At 38.9% G+C, this 19673-nt stretch overlaps 2 protein-coding genes across 2 annotated transcripts in view; one reads left to right on the forward strand and one right to left on the reverse strand.

Annotated features, from left to right (window-relative positions):
- Window positions 1-2516: 2516 nt before the first annotated feature.
- LOC146471604 (phosphatidylinositol-3,5-bisphosphate 3-phosphatase MTMR8-like) lies at window positions 2517-17494 on the reverse strand. Its single transcript, XM_085120117.1, has 16 exons — window positions 17355-17494; window positions 16208-16324; window positions 15499-15661; window positions 14099-14256; window positions 13288-13416; window positions 12870-13004; window positions 12178-12310; window positions 11099-11211; window positions 10252-10377; window positions 9388-9437; window positions 8702-8855; window positions 8184-8230; window positions 7412-7537; window positions 6121-6247; window positions 5506-5955; window positions 2517-4263 (listed from the first exon to the last, which is right to left on the reverse strand). The coding sequence occupies exons 1-16, from the start codon at window positions 17376-17378 to the stop codon at window positions 4129-4131; spliced, it is 2187 nt and encodes a 728-aa protein (XP_084976243.1). The 5' UTR covers window positions 17379-17494; the 3' UTR covers window positions 2517-4128.
- LOC146471605 (nucleoporin p58/p45-like) overlaps window positions 17479-19673 on the forward strand; it is a 47420-nt gene continuing 45225 nt past the window's right edge. Inside the window, exon 1 of the mRNA XM_085120129.1 lies at window positions 17479-18257. Coding sequence (XP_084976255.1) covers window positions 17596-18257 — 662 coding nt within the window. The 5' untranslated portion in view covers window positions 17479-17595. The remainder of the gene's footprint in view (window positions 18258-19673) is intronic.

The raw sequence follows: 19673 nt of genomic DNA on the forward strand, positions 1-19673 counted from the left end.
GAGGTCCTCATCTTGTTTCTTGTGGGTTTCAAACTGATTGAGAGAACCACTAATCTTACCAATTCTAGCCACATTGCCTTAGTTGGTGCTTTCATCTCGAGAAGGTTAGTCGCCTATGGTTGCCTTTCACCAGTGTGTGTTATTTACCCTTCCGCAGGTACATTGAGGCCCTGCCAGGGGGGGCTCCCGTGTCGCTTATCTGAATTTTAAAATGTCCCGTGTCGGTGTTTTGTCAGTGCTTCATGTCGCTGTCGGAAATTTAATGAAAATAGTTTGTCCTTGTCGGAATTTAAGGTTAGAAAAACGGTGCGTGATGCGGAAAATAGATCGCGAGCCGAGGTTCTTTGTCACCTCAGACCCACACACGCTTACCTTGTGAAAAGGTCTGCTAATAATGCAAATCAACGGGAAAAGTATATGGACGAAGGCTTCACCACTCGCGAGTCACGCCATCCTCTGGATCGCCCTTGCTCGATTTTTCACTGTCTTTATTCTTATTGGTCAAACTTTTCCCTTGTTGGCCTTTACATCACACTAAAATTAGCGCAAAAACATATGAAATCACCGTTCTTTGTCGTTAATTCTCGGCCTTATTGTCACTGTCGGAGTTTTGTTGAGAAAAGTTGTCTTTTGTCGCAAATTTATTTCATGCGCTGTCGCTACTTTTTGGGCCATGTCGCTTGTCGGAATTTACCCTGGCAGGGTCTCTACATTGTACATCTCGATTCACCCATTTTTTGACCTTGGTGTGGTGTAGCCTGCGAATACAGCCGCCTCTCATCGCTCCCGGCCCCGATGGGCGATGAGAGGCGGCTGTATTCGCAGGCTAGGTGTGGTGCTGAAGTTTAGATACAGATAGACCGAGGGACAGACACAACTTTTAACCACGGTAGTTGTCAAAATTACAGTTTTCTTTTCACAAAAGCCTTGCATATGACTATAAAAATTTTCACAATATAAAATATTTAGAAATTCTTATTACAGGTCGAAGTATGGCTAAGAATTGATACAGAAATCAGAGATCAAATTTGCGGCAGTAAATTCGAAACTTTTTCTGTCATACACCCTTTTTTTATATAAGAATATCGAGGCTTAGATTTTGAAAAGAAAATATTGTGTTGAAAATTTGTAAACACAATAGAATTATATGAATTTAACTAAACCGTATAAAATTCTTCCTTTCTCTTAACGGCAAAAATAGCCAATAAAACGATAAAAACCTGCGCTAGCCAAATGTTCGATGCTAGTGACAGTTGAACGGTACATCTAAACCGCAAATTGTTAACACCAATAAATTCTAACAAGGAAATTTCATACGCTATAATCTAAGAATATTTACAAGAATATTCTCAGCCTAACAGCGGCAGATAGAAATATGAATATTCAACCTGGGCTGGAAAAACAATATTCTCATTAAAAAAAAAGGGTGTAGTCAGTTTCTGTTCAGGGAGCTTTCTTAACCTGTTCCAGAGCCCTTTCATCTTCGCGTAACTACCCTCCCGCAGACTAATCTGGGCTGGTTTGACCCACCTCCGGGTCTACCACGCAAGCCTCTAAACCACAACAAGGCGTACCCAAAAAGGCGGCAAAAACTTTTTGAAACCCAAACTTTCGCCCTTACCAACACTCACTGAAAACACCAAGTTTTGTAAACAGTTTTCATGTTTTGGGAAAGGAAACTTAAGAAAACCCCCCTTAGTGTAAACTTGGCAACTTTTAAACGTATCACCCTTCGATAAATTAAGAAAGTTTAAAAAACGCTGCCCGAAGAAGAGATTTTTTGAAAGATTTTATGGTTCACATAACCCGTTCAATGCGGTTTACGGCAACGTTACAACATCTGAACAAGTAATTACAAGAACTACATTTATACGGCCCTTTATACGAGAGAAAATAAGCCTAGAGGTTAGTAACCCACCAAGTACAGTGTAATCGAAAATGCGCTTTCCTACGAAGACTAGAGTTGGCTAGGCCGTCGCCTAAATGCCATTTTTAGGCACAAATATAAGGTAAGTTTGTGACTTGGGTATATCAAAACCGTGGCTTGTTTCTCGCGAATAAACAGCCCCAATCAGGGGGGCTCCCTGGCCCCAATCTAATGTCGGTAACACGCGGTCGGGCGCTGTATTTCGCTCGGAAAACGATTTCGCGGAAAGCACGAAACAAGAATTAGCGAAATAAACACGCTAGAACCTCATTTCCAAGGTCTTTCATCTCCCCACCCCAGAGGGAGCGAAGGTTCTTCCTTCGTTCCCTCTGGGGTGGGGAGGTGAAAGACCCTGAGGTTGATCACGTGGAGTAATAACGGCGCTGCTAAAATGCGCTCGGTCGCAGGTTGGGGAAACTTTTTGAATAGTCATTTTAAAAAGTCTCTTTTTTGAAATAAAAACAACAAAACAAACTAGTTTCCATCTTGCGATTTGAACGAGTGTGGCCTCTATTCACTGAAATACAATTTCCCCAATATTTTTTATCTTAAAAAGTAATGAGTAATTTAATTGTATTACACGTAAACGTGGAAGAGAAAACTTTTTTAATGTCAAGAAAAAATTTTTTTTTGCTACATATTTATAATGCATTCTATAATTAACAAATATTATGACATTTTTCATTTTGATTTATAATCTTTTGGATTGGAAATAAGTTGGCCTCTATGTAACAATTTTCAAATATTTAAACAATTCTAAACAAATTATAAACACCATATTTTATCCTTCCCCTTCTGTTCGGAAATTTGCGTTACATCATGTGATTCTAGCTTTGGAGTCTGTGGATGGAATCTTGAAGAACCAGGAGGGGGGAGGGGGGGGGGGTACTCTTGTATAATTATAAGCTCTATAGGTTTGTAGGACCCCAAAGGGTATGGTTTTTGGGCCGTTTTCGTCTGAAATAGGGTATAAATTTTAACCATTTGGTCTGATAGTCTGAAAACGGATATGGATTTTACAGAAACGAGTGTGAGACCAGGTCTGAAAATGGGTATGAATTTTAGACGCCTTGTCTGAAAAAGGAGGGTCAAGGTTTGAAAAACCCAGCCACACTCCCCCACAAAAAGCTACTGAGCAATACGTTGCTGTGATGCTGTTAATTGTGCTGTACAGGGTAGAGGAGTTTGTTGACGGAATCCTAAAATGTGACCATTCAAAGTAAAGCTGTTTGATACGGCTGCTCGCTTTCAATTCTCTTCACGAAAAAATAAATTCAGAAAATGGAAGTTCTTATATTGAAGACCGGTGCATAATGCGTCTGTGACGAACTTGGGCGAACATGTTTCATGATTTTTCTCACAATCAATGTGGAGGTGATCAAGGAAGTCTGACCAGCGAACTGGTTTAAACATTAAGATTAGAAAATCACACCTCACATGTTAATGCTTCCACTGCCACGCAGTCCTATGACTGCCAATGTGGCTGATACATTATTACAGTTATTAAGGGAAAGTATCACTGGGATTTTGACCTTTTGTGGTGAAAATGGTGCGACACCACCTTCACTCAGTAACAAACGATAATTCTAAACAATCAAGAAAGAGAAATATACTGAATTCTTGAAAGGAACAACTCATGACCTGCTCTAGTGCATTTTGGAAACGAAAACACGAGAACTTGAAAAGAGTTAGCCTAACTTTTTTAAAGTTGCAGTCTATTCTAACCCAGTCGATCTGTGGCCAGAGACACTCATCGATAGTCTTAGTACACTGGGGTGATAATCTACAACAAATTTGAGCAATACTTCTTTAGGTTTCTGTTGATAAAAAAAAAAGTTCTGGAGTTTTTGATATAACTCCATATTCCTGTGATACTTCCCCTTTAAGCTCATCCCAGATAAATTATGCGATTCTAGAAAAAAAATGGCCGCGCGTTAAAGTTCGCATTTTAGCGCAGTTTGTGGTGGAAGCAAAATTAAGATACCACTGGCTTGTGGTAACGCTACTAAACTGAATCTTGCTCGTACCCTTACAATTACCTTTTTGCTCCAATCACCATATAAATTTCCTAGGTTTTATAACCTTTGTAAAAATTAAATGTACATCATTGATTGTTATAAAAAAAAATCCATCGGTAATTAAAATTACTCTGTAATTCACTATTGAATTTAAGATCTATCTGCGGACGGTATTTTGACAATTCATTTAAATTTCTTGAGAACCTTGTAGCACTGCTTGCAAACTGGAACGCGATTGTCAGAGTAATGTCCCGGAAGTGAACATTGTTTATCAATGCACCGCTTGCAGAACACCTCGCCACAGTTCCAACAGTGATACTGTTAAGAAGAGAAAAATAAAACAAACGCTCAATAACTAAAACTATTTTCTTTCACGAGAGAGATAACACAGTGCAAAGCACAACGGGATGATCACTTTTAGTTCATTCAGTTACATATAATACAGTCAACTCCCTTTATTGCGGACACCCTCGGGACCGTGAGTTAGTGTCCTTAATAGCGAGAGTCCGTAATAGCGGAAATTTATTTCAGTCGAACGTCTGTAATTTATTTTTGCCGGGGATTTAGCTGTTGTCCGTATTATCAGGGTGTCCGCAAGGCGAGAGTCGACTGTAGTTCTTTTTTAAGGCCCCATCCACGACTATTTCTTTTTCAATCGATTTGCTGTCCACACACGTAAATCGTCTGACCTCGTAGTTCAGTCGGTAGAGCAACGGACGATCAAATCCGGGGATCGTGGGTACGATTCCCGCCGATGTCAAAGATCTTTTCTTTGCCTCGTATACGACCTCTCATTTCCTTGCTAGGGCTAATGCTCATTAGGAAATTCATGGATTCACTTTAGCACTTTAACATACACTGCAGAGTTAATACTCTGATCCATCATTTGTGTCCTTAGTGCTAGCGGCACAACATTCATTTGTACCCTTCACGTTCACATTGCCGCAATTACCAGTATAATCACCCCAACTTGCTCCTGTCTGACCTCGCAACTCAGGCGATATAATAACGGACGATAAAATTCGGAGGTCGTGGGTTTGATTTCCGCCGATGTCAAAGATTTTTTATTTGTCTCGTGCGGTCTCCCTTTTCCTTACTAGGGCTAACGCTCGGTAGGAATTTCATGGGCCAACTTAGCACTTTGACATACACTGCAGAGTTAAGGGGGAGTTACACCTGAACGCCATTTTTCCGCCATGGAAATATCTCGTTCGCGTTTCAAGCAATCCAAAAACCCTATCATCATATCGTGAATCTGTGTTGTGGGGTATTTTGTGAATTTTTGGGTGATTTTTGGGTATATTTGGCAGGAGTAGTTTTTCTAGAAAGATTGGTAAAATTAAGAGAAATAAGGAATATTAAAGATTTAGTGAAGTTTTAAAATTGGAATTTGTGGTTAATAATTAATAGACGGATACCAAGTTAGTCCACAAGCAAACCTGGGGTGCTCTTGCGTGGTTATCAACTGTCTGTTAGTGTTCCAAAAATCATTTTCTTTCCTCTATCCGTTCTTAAAACCTCTTCAAATTTCATTCAAATTTAGGTGATCCATCTCCTTACCTTTCGACTGAGAAAATCAATCGGAGCCGCGCAGGTCAAACATTGAAACACGTCGCGAACAGACTTCCAGTCCACAGCAAATGGCGGCGCAGACTGCAGCAAATCTTCCACAGTGAGGCCCTGACGCTTTAATGTTATCTGTAAGTCATCGGGCACAGTCCCTCCAATTCCACTATCTTGACTAGAGTAGCTTGCCTCGCTAGCACAAACGCTTGGTAACGAAGAAGAAACACTTTGATGGAAATTGACGAGAGCGTTGGGCTGTTCAGAGTTCAGTCCTCTATCATTGATTGAATTCTCAAGCGAGGCTGAATCGCTGGACCAGTTTCCAGTCGATTCGTATTTTGAGTTGAGACATTTCATTTCTATAGAGTTCCTGTCGAGACTGTCAGTGTTGTAATCACAATCTTTTGCGGTGGAGTTGCACAGGGCTTTCATCATGGCGATGCGCTGTTGAAGTAAATGCACTGCAGTTACCGTTTGAATAAATCCAACCCGAATTGCCCAGAATAAAAATTTAAGGAACCAGTCCATAGTTTTTGTCTCTTATGTTCTGCAGTAGTAGTAGTAAAACGGTAGTTAAATTGAATTTTTCGTACTCCTAAATGTACTTACAGATGAAAGGAATTTAATGTGATCTTGTAACGAATCATTATGATCTATGATACTGCTAAGTGCATCCAATACTGTCTCGCGTGGGTGAACATCGTTATCATATCGATTGTACATTGAGCGCCAAAACCTGTAAAAAGAACGATAATACAACATTATTAACATTATTATGAAAAAGGATCCATTATGCTCTCTTTTACAATTTCTACTTCTTCAACGCACTCTCTTAAACAGAAAAGAATATTATTTTGCTAAAAATTCGCAAGGTGCTTTAAATTTGATAGGTAGTATAGGCTTCTAATTGTATTTTTAAGTGTCCCCAATTAGTAGAGGGGTATTTCCCCTCGGCTAGCCACTTTGGATTGATTGATTGATTGATTGATTGATTGATTGATTGATTGATTGATTGATTGATTGATTGATTGACTGATTGATTGATTGATTGATTGATTGATTGATTGATTGATTCATTCATTGATTGATTCATTGAAAATACTTACCTTACTTCCACCAGAAACTCATATCGGTTTCTGCTTTGATCGAATTTGTCATTGCACTGCACACCACCTCGCCTGACCAATTTTTTGGTCTTCACATTGTTTTTTACATATAGAGGCTCCATTACCAGCAAGTAAGTGTGTAAAAGCAAGATATAGCGTACTGTGTGAAAATAAGGTTCACAGCGTACGTTATATCTTGCTTTGACACGTTTGCTACATTATTACAGTGATCCTATTTGAAAATATGACTGATTCACTAAGTATGCATGTTCCTTGTTTTCTGTTTCATGAGCCATTACTAGCCACTGTTCTGGGAAATGAACCGGCCCTCCTCCTCAGAACGGGAAGAAATACCGCTCTTTGATTTGCCGGTTAACAAAACTCCCGCCACTTTCTCAACCAATGAGCAACAAAACCAAAACCAATCGTGCCTTGCTCGCACGCGTTTTCCCGCGCTTGGCGCCGGTAACATGCATTTGCACCGAATTCTGATTGGTTTATTGCGTTGTTTACGTCTGTTGTGATTGGCCAGAGTAATTGTTCTGGTTTTGGTTTTTCGACACTCACTTGAAAGCCGCTCCGTGGAAACATATCTCTTAGCGATCGAAAGGGAACAAAGCAGTAAATATTTCTCGCATGTATCGAAAGTTTTCAACAAGACTCCGGTAACGATTATATCGAGTATTTGGTATCGGGATCGCCAACCCTTAATTTAATCATTTGCGATTGTGAAACAGAAAGCAACAGAAATGTTTCACATGCTGTGATATGAGAATTGTGAGCTTCATCCTTACTTAAGCGACTGAGGTGATGTACTTGGCCATAACACTTCCTCTCCTCCTCCTTTGTACAGCGGATTAGCGTAGTCACTGATATTCTGCCACATGTAACCCCACAATGAAAATGTCCTCTCGGATAACCTGAAACAAATGTGGGTCTTGTTTATCAAGTACGCTTATTACATGGGTCAAAACGTTTCTCCCAAATAATGATTCTCTTGATGAATCCTAAAGTGTGACCATTCAAATGAAAGCTTCTGAGCAGTACTTTCCTGTGGTGCTGTTTACTGTGCTGTACAAGGTGGTCCTGAGTTTTGAGTCTGTGGATGAAATCCTAAAGTGCGACCATTCAAATGAAAGCTACTGAGCAGTACTTTCCTGTGGTGCTGTTCATTACGCTGTACAGGGTGGTTCTAACTTTTGAGTTTGAGAATGAAATCCTGCAGTGTGACGTTCAAATGAAGGCAATTCAGCAGTACTCTCCCGTGGTGCTGTGTTTTTATTTTATTTTATTTTATTTTTTTTTGTAAAAAGGTGGTTTTAACTTTTAAGTCTGTGGATGACATCCCTAGTTATCATGCTATACAAGAGAATGTTCTAACGTTTGAGTCTGTGAATGAAATCCTAACGTGGGGCCATTTAAATGAAAGCTACGAAACAGTACTCTCTTGTGGTGGTACAAGGTGGATCTACCTTTCAAGTCAAAATATCTCAGTGGTATTATCCGTAAAAAAGCTATTGAGCAATGCTTTCCATCGGTTATGCTCTCTAATTCAACAATACTCACTTGTGTTCCTTGCGTTCCCGTTCACAATTTCCAAGAAAAGTTCCAAACTGGAAGAAACGTACAGTAATTAAATTAAAATAGAAATCAAGTAATAAAGTATTAAATAACTAAAAGGATTGCTAATTGAGTATCACGTTAGTATAAGAATCACATTTTTTTGAATTGTAACACTACCCTAGAAGTTATTACTTGAAACTCATCATGTTTTAGTAAAATGTTATTGTCTGGTATGGTAAACGTGTGCATTTCTGACAAATGCATTTGAATAACTTCTCCATGGCGCACCAGTTACATTTTATAAGGATACCAGTAACAAGATGGAATTCAAACTCCATACAAATCATACAAATCCTTACTTTTATGCTCTGTTTCATACATTTAGAACTGAGACAAAATTAGAAGGATTTGTATGGAGTCATCATGGCATAACAGAGCTAATATCTCGCCCCCAAATCGCAATTTCAAAATTCAAATATTTGCGATGTCACACTTTAGAACTCTATTAAAAGCAGTTGTACCTGGCAGGAATACAAGTGATCATGAAGTGCAAGAAGAAATCTTTCATTAAACTGAAAGGCAAATGGAAACTGTTCTTGCAGCTGCCACACCCCTTCCAGGAATTGCAGGAAAACTGGTGACGTCTCCTTCCCATCTGATTGAAGAAACCCACACCTGACAAGAAAGGCATACCACAACTTAAAAGGGGTAGCGTCACCTATTTGTAGAGTTACTTTGAAAAAACCAAAACAGATTTGGGGAACTATAGAATAGAGGGCAACATTTTGAGAGGTATAATTGAGGCTGCTTGCCAGTGTGGTCAGAGTTTAAAGAACAAGTAAGGTATAATTTAGTGGCTCAATGACTTGGCAGCTCTCCAGTCAACTGGTGAGCCAAGGAGCCACTTAAATAATAGTTGTTCTATTTGAGTGGCTAGCCAGCAATAATACTAGGTAACTATTTACTAAGGGTTTTCATCAGAATATCCAAAAGGCAGGTAGCTATTTGTGTTTCAAAAAATTTTAGTGAAATTTAGCTGAATATTCATGTAATGTAGTTGTCAACAGGACACCTGGAAATCCTTCCAACTAAAACATTGGTATAATAACAAAATATATACAATGTAATAATAAATAGCAAATAATAGGTGTAATGAGTATAAAATAATAATTTATTATGCTTAGGTGATAATTGGGAGCTTTCTAACCTGTCAGTGAACTTGTGGCCAAATGCAAGCCATTCTTTCTCAATCAACACCTACAAAGACAATATCATTTATTGTATAAAATGAAAAAAAAGTCCTCTTGGGGACAAAGAGGTTTAAGTATTAAGTAAAGAAGCAAGCATGGCCAGCACTGCACTGCCTTGTAATACAAAGGTGCCAGGTTTGAATTCTCCTAACACTCATTGAAGTTGGCTATTGTGTTCCTGTTTCAAACCTGAATGTTGTACTGTTTGTTTCATTTCCAAAGCCAAACAATATTATGTTCCATGTGATAACGTATTTTCAGTCAGTGCCACAAGCATACTTGGAAAAAACAATCCAAGTTCTCTCGAGTTCGTTTCATACATGTACATGACAGGGTTTTGTTACTTAACAGATACATGTAATTAGCGACAAATACCATTAATTGTCTATTTAATGTTAAAGGCTGGAGTAAAAAGCTATCATTTTGGTCTCTGATAATGGGCCCTTTGCAGCCAACAGCTACATGTTCAATGGGAAAAGGGGAATTAACTCTATTTCTTCAAGGTTGTTATTCAGTTTATAATTTACTATTTGAATAATTGGCCCTTTGCAGCTATCGGTCACATGGTATAGGATCCACCATGTTGGAGAGCAAGTTACGCACTGGGACATCCAAAACAAAGAAAATGAAGTTTGACCAGATGAAGTCGCTTTGTTTTGGATGTTCCAGTGCACAACTTGCTCTCCAGCGTGACGGATTCTGTACCATGTGACCATAAGCCGCAAAGGCCCAATTATTATTTTAATTATACGGTAAAAAACTAAACAACATTGTATAAATAGAGTCAATTAACCCTTTCACCTTTGAACTGCTGAACGTACCTGGAATCCATGGATTGTTCTGTAGTAAGGATCTAACATGATGCTTGCTAATGAGCACGTCTGTGCTGTTCTGTCCCAGCCATCGCTACAGTGAACTACAACGCTGATCTTCTCCTCAGCAACAGCCTATGTTAGCAACAAGTGAAAGTCAACTATTTGATCAATTTAACAAATCGATTGTGGTTTAGCATTGTCTGCACTCTTATCAACAACGATATTCGTCAAATTTTGACCACTGTGATGACGAATATTGTTGTCGATAAGAGTGCAGACAACGCTAAACCACATTCGATTTGTTTTTTTACTACAAGATCAACGTCAAAGAAAATTTTTACGATAACTGTCAAAATTTCCGCGCGCTGATTGACGCGAGCTCGCGAGCAGCATTGTCTAGACTCTTATCAACAACGGAAAATTAGCCAATCAGATTGCGAGATTAGAAACAATTGTGGTAAAAAATGTGATATACATACACTGGTTGTTGCCTAATAGGAACCTTGTGTTCCATAAGGAACAAATTAATTATTTTTCACAGGTTGGTCTTCTCACTTGTATTCTTGGGCTAGCAGGAATTAAAAAATTAATGTAGGCAACAGCCTTGAAGTGAAGTTGATTTTGGTTTTATAAAATAATGTTTATCTGACATTCTCAAACTCAAAGTTGGCTTGTGCCAAGAGCCCTCGAACCTCGCACCTTCGGTGCTCGTATTATTGGAAAACGGCCACATTTTTTCCTGGACCCGCGCCTGTTGACCTTGTGGGCTCCTTGAAAATAATTTTTCTTAGGCAACAGCCTTGGTTTTCTAAGAAAAGGTCAAGAATAAGAAGATAAAATAGGATGCTATTACCTTGGCAATAAACACTGATGTGTCTAGGACTGACTTGATGTGTTTAAGCCATCCGCTGCTATCCAATCCACTAGCTAAGGACTTCGCTGATAGGTCAGGAGTCTCACAAACCACTGATAAATAAATTTGAAACATTCAATTAGTAAACTATCCAAGCCCTAACCAATCTTCTTCATAATCTACATCTATCTTCAAGTCATATATCTTTTAATCAACATGGCAAATGATAATAAAAGTCGGTCAACCTAAGTGCATTTCAGATCGTGTTTTGCTGTATTAGTTTTAGCTCAGATTCAGCTCACAGGTTTTGCATGTGGCCTTGAATTCCTGAACAGGAACTGTTGTTCCAGTGTTTTAGCTGCTGTTTTGTGCTTTGTGTGCAATAACACCCGATGATTATTGGCAGGATTTCCATTTTAATCACAAAGCGAAGTGCAAAGCAGCAATTAATAAAACATTGGAGCAATGTTTTCTTGAAGAAATAATTTCAAGGCCACATGCAAAAACTCCAGTGAATAAAGTAAGATAAGATAAGAAACCTTTATTTCAATAGGGTAACTCCTTCAGTTTTTGTACAAGATAAAAACAGCTATCCATAGAGGCCCCATATAATAAACTAAATTGAGTGGAAATAATGATGATAATTACGTACAAATAAAAATAACTATAAAATGTCATATAAAATAAAAAACTGAAAATCTAAATCTGATTAAAAATTCTGATTAAAAAATTACACAGCCATGATAAAAAAAAGGCTTTTTTCATATATTCTTATTTTACAGACGGGAGTCTAAGTTTATCACTGCTCCTTGTCCTTCTGGGCAATACATCCCTGTTATAATTAAAATAGTGCATAAAGAACTGTGAACAGTGATTGCTTAAACATTTCTTAACTAGATTGTGTACATGGCTCTCATATGGCTCTCATATGGCTCTCATAGCTAAAGCATCAAAAAGTGACCTGAAATGCATTCAGGTCAATAATGCTCCCAGCTGTTCAATTGAACATCACACTGGGGATATTTTACCATTAATTGGGTTTCAGACTTATCATGATAGTGTAAGTAAGTTGTACTTACACTCCATCATTTTCTGCAGACTTTGTCTCATAACATGGATATTTTCGATTCCTACAAACTGAAACTTGACATTCTCATAAAAATCTGTGCTTTCATATCCTTTTCCTGCAGCCTTGTTTGCCATGGCATTTATCTGCAACAATAACAGTAAAGTGCTGGCAATGAAGAAATACCAATCACTTCCTAAACCAGGGTTGCCTTTTATCAGGATAAAAAAAAAGTTTCCTGACTTTTCCCTAACCCCAAACCAATTTTCACTGACCATTCAAGGCAGATCCTTTCACAATAATGACGCCGATGAAGCTGCAAAAAGCAATTCCTTCATAAATACTTCTTGAAACGACATAAGCGTTGCCCAAGAAGAAACTCTTTTGTAAACCTTGTGTGCTTCAAAAACATCGTAGTTCAGCCAGGCAGACTGAATATTAGACAATTAAAACAGTGCACAGATAACCAGTGTCTGTAAAGCAAGGTTCACTTTGTGTAAGAGTGTGTCACTTGGGTCACCGAAAAGTATCTGTTGTCCATATTAACCAGTGTCCATATTATATTTAAGTGGGCTAATGTAAGAGAAAATATATTTGAGCTTTTCATCGGGATGAACATGACTGTCTGTGATACACGGGCATCCATATTAAGCAGGTGTCTTTAAAGCGGGGTTCCACTATAATTTATATCTGGCAAAAACATACCTTTGGTCTTGTATCCACTATGTACACAAAATTAACATCAGGAGTAGTATCCAAGATTGCTTGGATAAGCATCTCGTCCTCTTGGCATCGGGAGTTGAATCCTGAAAGAGGCTGACTACAACGGCAAATTGCTGCCTAAAACCACCAAAAAAGAATTAATTATTTTCACTTACATATCATCAGAAAAAAATGTTAACTTTTTTTTTATTCAAACATTATAAAAACTAAGAAGAAAGTGGGTTTTTTGTTTTGTGTTTTTCCTTCGGAGACAGGAGGACAAAACAAGAATCAAGATGAGATAACATCAAGCAAGTACAATCTGAAAGAACTCTACTTGTACAATGGATGCCCATTTTTCTTTAATATGTCGTTCTCAGTCACATGGCACAAAAGAGCTATTTAAGAAAACTGTGAACACCTTTGTCTTCTTGTAGAGGAATGATAAAGCAGGGAGCCTGCCACGGCTCCGAAACCGAGAGCTGCCAACGAGGACAGAGTTGGAGACAGCCGAAGGCAGATATAACACACTAGGATATGTGTCACACACCTATATACAGAAAAAAATGACAATGTAATTCATTACAGTACAGATGATTCAGATTATCTCCTTATATCTAAAAAATCACCTGCTGTTTAACCATTATCCTACCAGAATATTTTACATATATTACATATTCTAATGCAACCATGGTCCATTCTGTTCTACTGGTGATACCACTGCACTCATATAAAGGGCACTTGTTAATTATGCGCTGACCAATAAAATTTGTACTTTTGAAATTAAAGTTGTTCATATTCCCGGCACCTCATCACTCAAATGCCCTTCCCTTAAGTGCTCCAAGACATTTTCAGCTTCAATCAATAACTTTTCATGCTTTGCAAACAGTGATATATAAAATGGAACCTTCAAAACTTTAATTGAAGCCATTTTGAGTGAGTCATTCACTCATACAGTGAATTCCTATCCTTGCAAAACTCCCCTACTCCCAAAAACCAGGAAAACCCCCCAATGAATAGCGCTAGACCAAACAAAAATCCAGCTTAAATTCCACACCCCAATCAAATTCTCCACTTGCTTGGCACAGTACATGGTGAAATGTCCAGGGTACGCAGAGGATGGGGGATGTTGAAGGTTAGAATAATATTGATCAGCACATTGCACATAGCAACCTTAGTCACCTTCAGTTGATAACAATATTGTACATCCACCCATTGTACATTCAACTCACCCTGTAGTCTTTGTTTAAAGGGCTGCAGCACCACTCGTTGTTTGGCAATCCCATCCTTGCATATTCAGACTGAATGTCAAATAATGCCCAGCCAGCAGATCGAGTCAGCTTTTCACTTAAGGGATTGTAAGAGAAAGCATACAAGTCTTGAAGCTTTTCTGCAGGAAAAAAAAAAAACAAAAGACATGCTTACTGAGAAATCTGAAGTCTGTTTGATTAATGGTTACTACAAGGGGTCCAAAATGGATTGAAGGCAAAGGACCCTGGAAATTCTTCACCTGTAAGTTTAAAAATTTGTGACCCAGCAATAAAAAGATATTACACACCATTGTTTAGGTATGCACTGGCAAACAGATTAACCCACTGGAGCTACAAGGATTTAGCAAGTTTGAATTTAAATGCGGGGGATGTGTTCTCTATGCTACGGCTGCGACGGTCTAACTAATTATAAACAAATCTTTTAGAAGGTTTAAATTTTTGTAAATTTTAATATTTTAATTTGAAGTATTTTCAAATATTTCTAAATTTCAATTTTATTATCTATGGCTTATTATATTAATGTTTTATTATGATGGGTCCATTGCAAAACCTACATAATTCAGCCGTGAGGCTGAGAAATTATTTAATGAACTATCTATCTCTACCTGTAAGCAACTTTCTATGCTTGACATTTTGGATGGAGTCTTATAGAATATTTGACAGATTCTGACATTGCTACCCTGGATTCAATGAACACAGCAACATCAACATGCACATTTCTGACTGATCCCTCTTAATACTGGAAACTAGAATCCTGTGCCTTGGTTAACTACGGTCTAACATAATAAAATGCCATTAAAGAAACACAGTAGCTTTTTTACTTTGGGGCTCAAATGCTAATAAGTTTATTGCGAGTCTGTAAGTTTGCTAAATCATTTTACAACATACTTAAGTTTTTAGAACCATAAAGTGAATTGGTTTTCTGGATGTCACGTAATTATTCCAAGAGAAAACAAAGACACAAAGGGCCCACCAGTCTCTACATACCTCATACTTAAAAAAATTGTAAACTGATTACCTAAGTAAAGGCACATGCTCAAATACAAAGCTTTCAATCATCTTTGAGGTCTTAAAGTAAAAACCTTTAGTTATCTTAAAGAGACTTGGGTTATTTTTACATTTGACTATGGTCAAGTGGCTTGGCAAAGTATGCCTCAAGGTTGGGTAGACTTTTATACACAAATAACTTAGGATAAATAAGCATGTAAACAGGTAAATTGGCAATGAACAGGCCACGCTGGAGAGCTTTTGCTTGTGTCTTGAAGGACACAGCCTAATAAACATGATGAGCCACAAGCTTACCCGGGTTACAGAGTTGTAAAAGGACACAGCCTAATAAACATGATGAGCCACAAGCTTACCCGGGTTACAGAGTTGTAACAGACATGAGTAAATTTCCTGGCTGTCTCTGTCTCTTGAAATGATAAAAGTCACAATCTGGAATGTCTTGCAGCGAATTTTTAAAGGGGAGCCTGCAGCATTCAGTGGAAGCTTCTCAACCGAGGCAATGTGAGAATGAAGGATCTGTAGACAAAAGGAATCACTTTTACAAACTGTGGACATATCACTTTGCAATCTCATCATAGACATTTTACAAGTTAAAAGTGCTCAAAGACATAAATGATGCTAAAGTTACTTCTTTATAATTATTAAATCAGCACTCTTCTTCATTGAATATATCAATGCAAACACTTTCCATGATAAATGATCCCACTATTGTGGAGGACAGGTTCCTAACACGTAAGGCCTTTAAGCCAAATCAGCAATTACATTGTCTTTCCACTGAGCCCTTCCTCTCATGTTGTTTTCTGGTTCCAACTGATTTTTTCCTTATTGATAGCTGCCCACCACCCCTCCCCCCTCCCAACAAAGAATGCCATCTAATTCCTAACCACCAATAGAAGGGGTGCACAGAATAAGGCCCTAAGTGACTTTTGATGTAAGGTCAAATTCTCCTTTTGTTTAACAAGCAAATACAAGGCAATTTGGAGAGAAAATCTAGCAATTTATCAGAAGTTACTAAGGGCTTTTTTCAAGGCACTCCTTCATTTACAGTTCATACAAACCTACCCAAGTTTCCTTGGAACAATCTGGATCAACAAAGATCAGATGAGTAGCTGTCAAATACAAAGTGCCCACTGCAGCTTTCTTTTTGCCATATTTTGTCATTAAACGCACGTTGTCAACCTACAGAAAAATAACAGTTTTTTGTCATCAAACAACTGAGATGCTTAAATTAACAATACTGATCCTAGCAGTATATAGGAAGTAGCCTGTAGTTGTAATACAAATTTGAGGTGTGATTCGCTCAGAAGCCCTCCAACCTAATCATGCCTAGCCAACCACATGCTGGCACTCAGGATGATCAAAGCCAGGGTTTGTTATCCTCAGTGCTTCTTTTATGTCCTCAAATTGGAAATGGGACCGCATAAATCAGATTATCTGAGCCACATGAAGGTCTACCCATTTGGAGATGTCAAAGAAAAGGCAGCACCTTCTCTACATAAAGGGTCCGGTGGGGGTTCAAACCCATGACCTCTCGTTCTGTTTCTCCCTCAGGTCTGGTATTTCACTCAGAGAAGACAGTGGGGTGAGCGCAAGCTCATTTCCCAAACAGCAACTGGTAAATGAGTCTTATTCTTACAAGGCAAGTATACGCAAGTTCTTTGGTTTCTTTTCCCCATTTTAGCAATCCCTTTTTTGCAACCAAACTTGGGGACGAGATGGCTGGCGATGAAGTGAATGTTTAATTCTTCTGCAATGATGGCAAAACAAGGATATCTGCACATGCATCAGGGCAAAACCCTACTTTTAAGATTTAAGACAAAGCCACTTCTGCTGGTTGCAACACCTAAAAAGATAACTTCAGCTGGGCTAGCATAATATTATTTACTGTAATTTATTATAGATGCAAGAAAAGCTTTTATTAAAAAGGTCGTCTTAATCGATTGTGTAACCTCAGTATTTTTTGCATATTTAGAAAAGACAAACCATGAAAATTTGCCATTAATTTCCACAATGTGTGACAGTGTAATTTACACTCCTTCTTCTTAAAATACCATTCATTTATCGTTGATGCCAGAGCTTAAGTAAGGTAACATATTGAGAAATTACCAAATATTTTCTGAACGCGGTAGATCGATTAAATTAAAAAATGCCTCAAAAATGGGGCAGAAACTTTCACCCGCTTAGTCTGTTAAAATCAGAAATTGGTTACCTTGGGCGTCTTTATCAAGTCCATGACCTGTTTGATCTTTCCCTCTCTGCTGAGAATCAGTCAGGTTTTTTCTTTGATGGAAAATTGCCTTTTTTTCTGAAAGCTTCATTGAAAAGTTCATCCTTCGACCGCCATATTGGAAAAGTGCACTCGCATCTCCCGTGATGCAACGAAATCACTTTTCTAACGAGCATTTTGATTGGCTGCTTTCTCATTGGGCACGATTCGGTGAGGAAGCAAAATGGCGGCTGCCACAACCGGTGTATTTGGTAGCGGTTCGACCGGCTTTACGTTCGGTAGCGGCGCTTCTTCAACATCATTTGGTACACCAACTCTTGGTGCAAGTACCTCGGGAGCTGGCACTCTAGGAACAAGCGGCTTTTCCGCGATAAAACCGTTTGGAGTTGCAACTACAACGTCAACTTTGAGCACTCCGTTTGGACAACGTGCAACCACCACCACGGCTGGGACTTCACCTTTTACTTTTGGAGGTCTAGGCACAACTGCTGCAACAGGCTTAAACGCCGGGAAAACTACCTCAACAGTTCCTACCCTAGGGGTATTTGGACAGACAAGCCAAGGGGGACAAAGCACAGGATTTACCCTTGGGGGTACACCCGGGGCTAGCACAGCAACCGGCCTTACTTTAGGAGGTGGATTGTTTAAAACCAGCACTGCAGCAACAACTACCGCAACACTGCTGGGGTCAACTTCAACTGCTACTACTGGGTTAGGATTGGGTACCAGTTCAGGCCTTGGTGCTATTGGAGGTTTTGGTGCCGTGAAAAGCACAGCTGTGACAAGTACCGCTCCGTCAACAACTCTGACAGGCTTGGGTGGGACTGGTACTAGTACAGGGGGAACTACAACTGCGGCAGCGGCAGGAGTGGCTGGGAGGCAAGGGTAAGATTTTCATATGTTTGATTGGTTGTATCAGAGCCCATTAGCCCGAGCATACAACTGCTATACATTCGTGTGACGACATTTTCACAGACTCGTTTATTGTTGGATTCAGACTCACCGAGAGACTTGCTAACGAATCACAAGCTATCCAAAGAGAGTCCAACAAGCTTAGTATGGGAGTTGTATGCTCTGAGCAGAGGGCTCCTGGCTGTATATGGAAGAGTCCCAATATCTAAAACACTCCAGGGCTGAGTTGCTTGAAGCATGGTTAGCGCTAACCATTGGTTAAGAGGTATTGAAACCTATAGGTTGTCATGGTATTTAACCCGGCTTAGCGCTAACCATGCTTCGAGCAACTGGGCCCAGGGTAGTAAAAATTTCTTGAAGAAGGGAGAAGCCTTTAGAAGGGGGGCAAAGGGTACTTAATACAGCTTCATACAAGGAGGCTTCATCCCAAGACTCAACCACTTACCCTCTCATTTACCAATTTTAAATTTAGCCACCCTTTCATGCACCATGGGGGGTAAAAAGGGTCCCTTTTAGCAAAGCCTTCCTGTATAGCTCACCATGTACCACCCCCCCTCCCTGGGCAGAAGCCCTCACTCTCATTAGCCAGAAGTTCAATACTGACACTTTTCATTTTCCACAACTGATGGTTGGACTATTCAGTTTGTTAATAGAATGTGGCACTCTGAAGGGCTGGTTCAACAAATACTTCAAACCAGTTTATCTTTCCAAATGGTGTTCACCATTTTGAAGGAAATCAAAAGACTGGCATTTAACCTGTCCTTCAAATGTTTGTAATCCATTTGCAAACCAAGTAGGCATACAGGTGATCATAAGATTTAAAGGTGCAGTGTTTGGCCACTTGTATTAGATTACACTTTTGCCAATTTGATTCAACTTGTTATACAGTGTTGGATCATTTTGCAAAATAATATACAGAAGTTTCTCAAATGAATGGATTATCTTTTTTATTATTATCTTTATTTATTTGTTGCTACAAACAAACAAACAAACAATCAATTTATTTATTGACAAAATTAATGATATAAGGGGCTTGTCCCGTAAATAGCTGCAAAACTAGTCCAGGCGGGACAAGATGAGCATGAGAACATAATAGAAAAAAATTACGTTCAATGCATGAGCACAGTCAACTAAAAGCAACAGGAAACAGCACTCCAGAATTCCGTCTGCAGTATATGGCAGACCTCGACAAGATCTCACACATACAAAGGCATTTTACTGACATGCACTAGTACTGCATACAGTATGATCTTTGAAATTACTTGTGTGCACTGATGCATGCAGGTTGTTACACTTCAGTACATAAAATCTTACTTTGGAGATTCTAAGTTCCAAGAATGGAGGTTAAAGATCTTGATCCCCAATCTGTATGTTTACAAATTCTACAGA

The sequence above is a fragment of the Pavona decussata genome, unplaced genomic scaffold (genome assembly GCF_977016875.1).
Source record: "Pavona decussata unplaced genomic scaffold, jaPavDecu1.1 SCAFFOLD_102, whole genome shotgun sequence".
NCBI classification, from domain to species: domain Eukaryota; kingdom Metazoa; phylum Cnidaria; class Anthozoa; order Scleractinia; family Agariciidae; genus Pavona; species Pavona decussata.

Coding starts and splice junctions, on each gene's coding strand:
- LOC146471604 (XM_085120117.1), bottom strand. CDS start 17,378: ATGGACTTGATAAAGACGCCCAAG. Junction 7,538..8,183: donor CGGGAACGCAAGGAACACAA/GTGAGTATTGTT, acceptor CATTTGTTTCAG/GTTATCCGAGAGGACATTTT. Junction 6,248..7,411: donor ACATCACCTCAGTCGCTTAA/GTAAGGATGAAG, acceptor TTCTTTTTACAG/GTTTTGGCGCTCAATGTACA.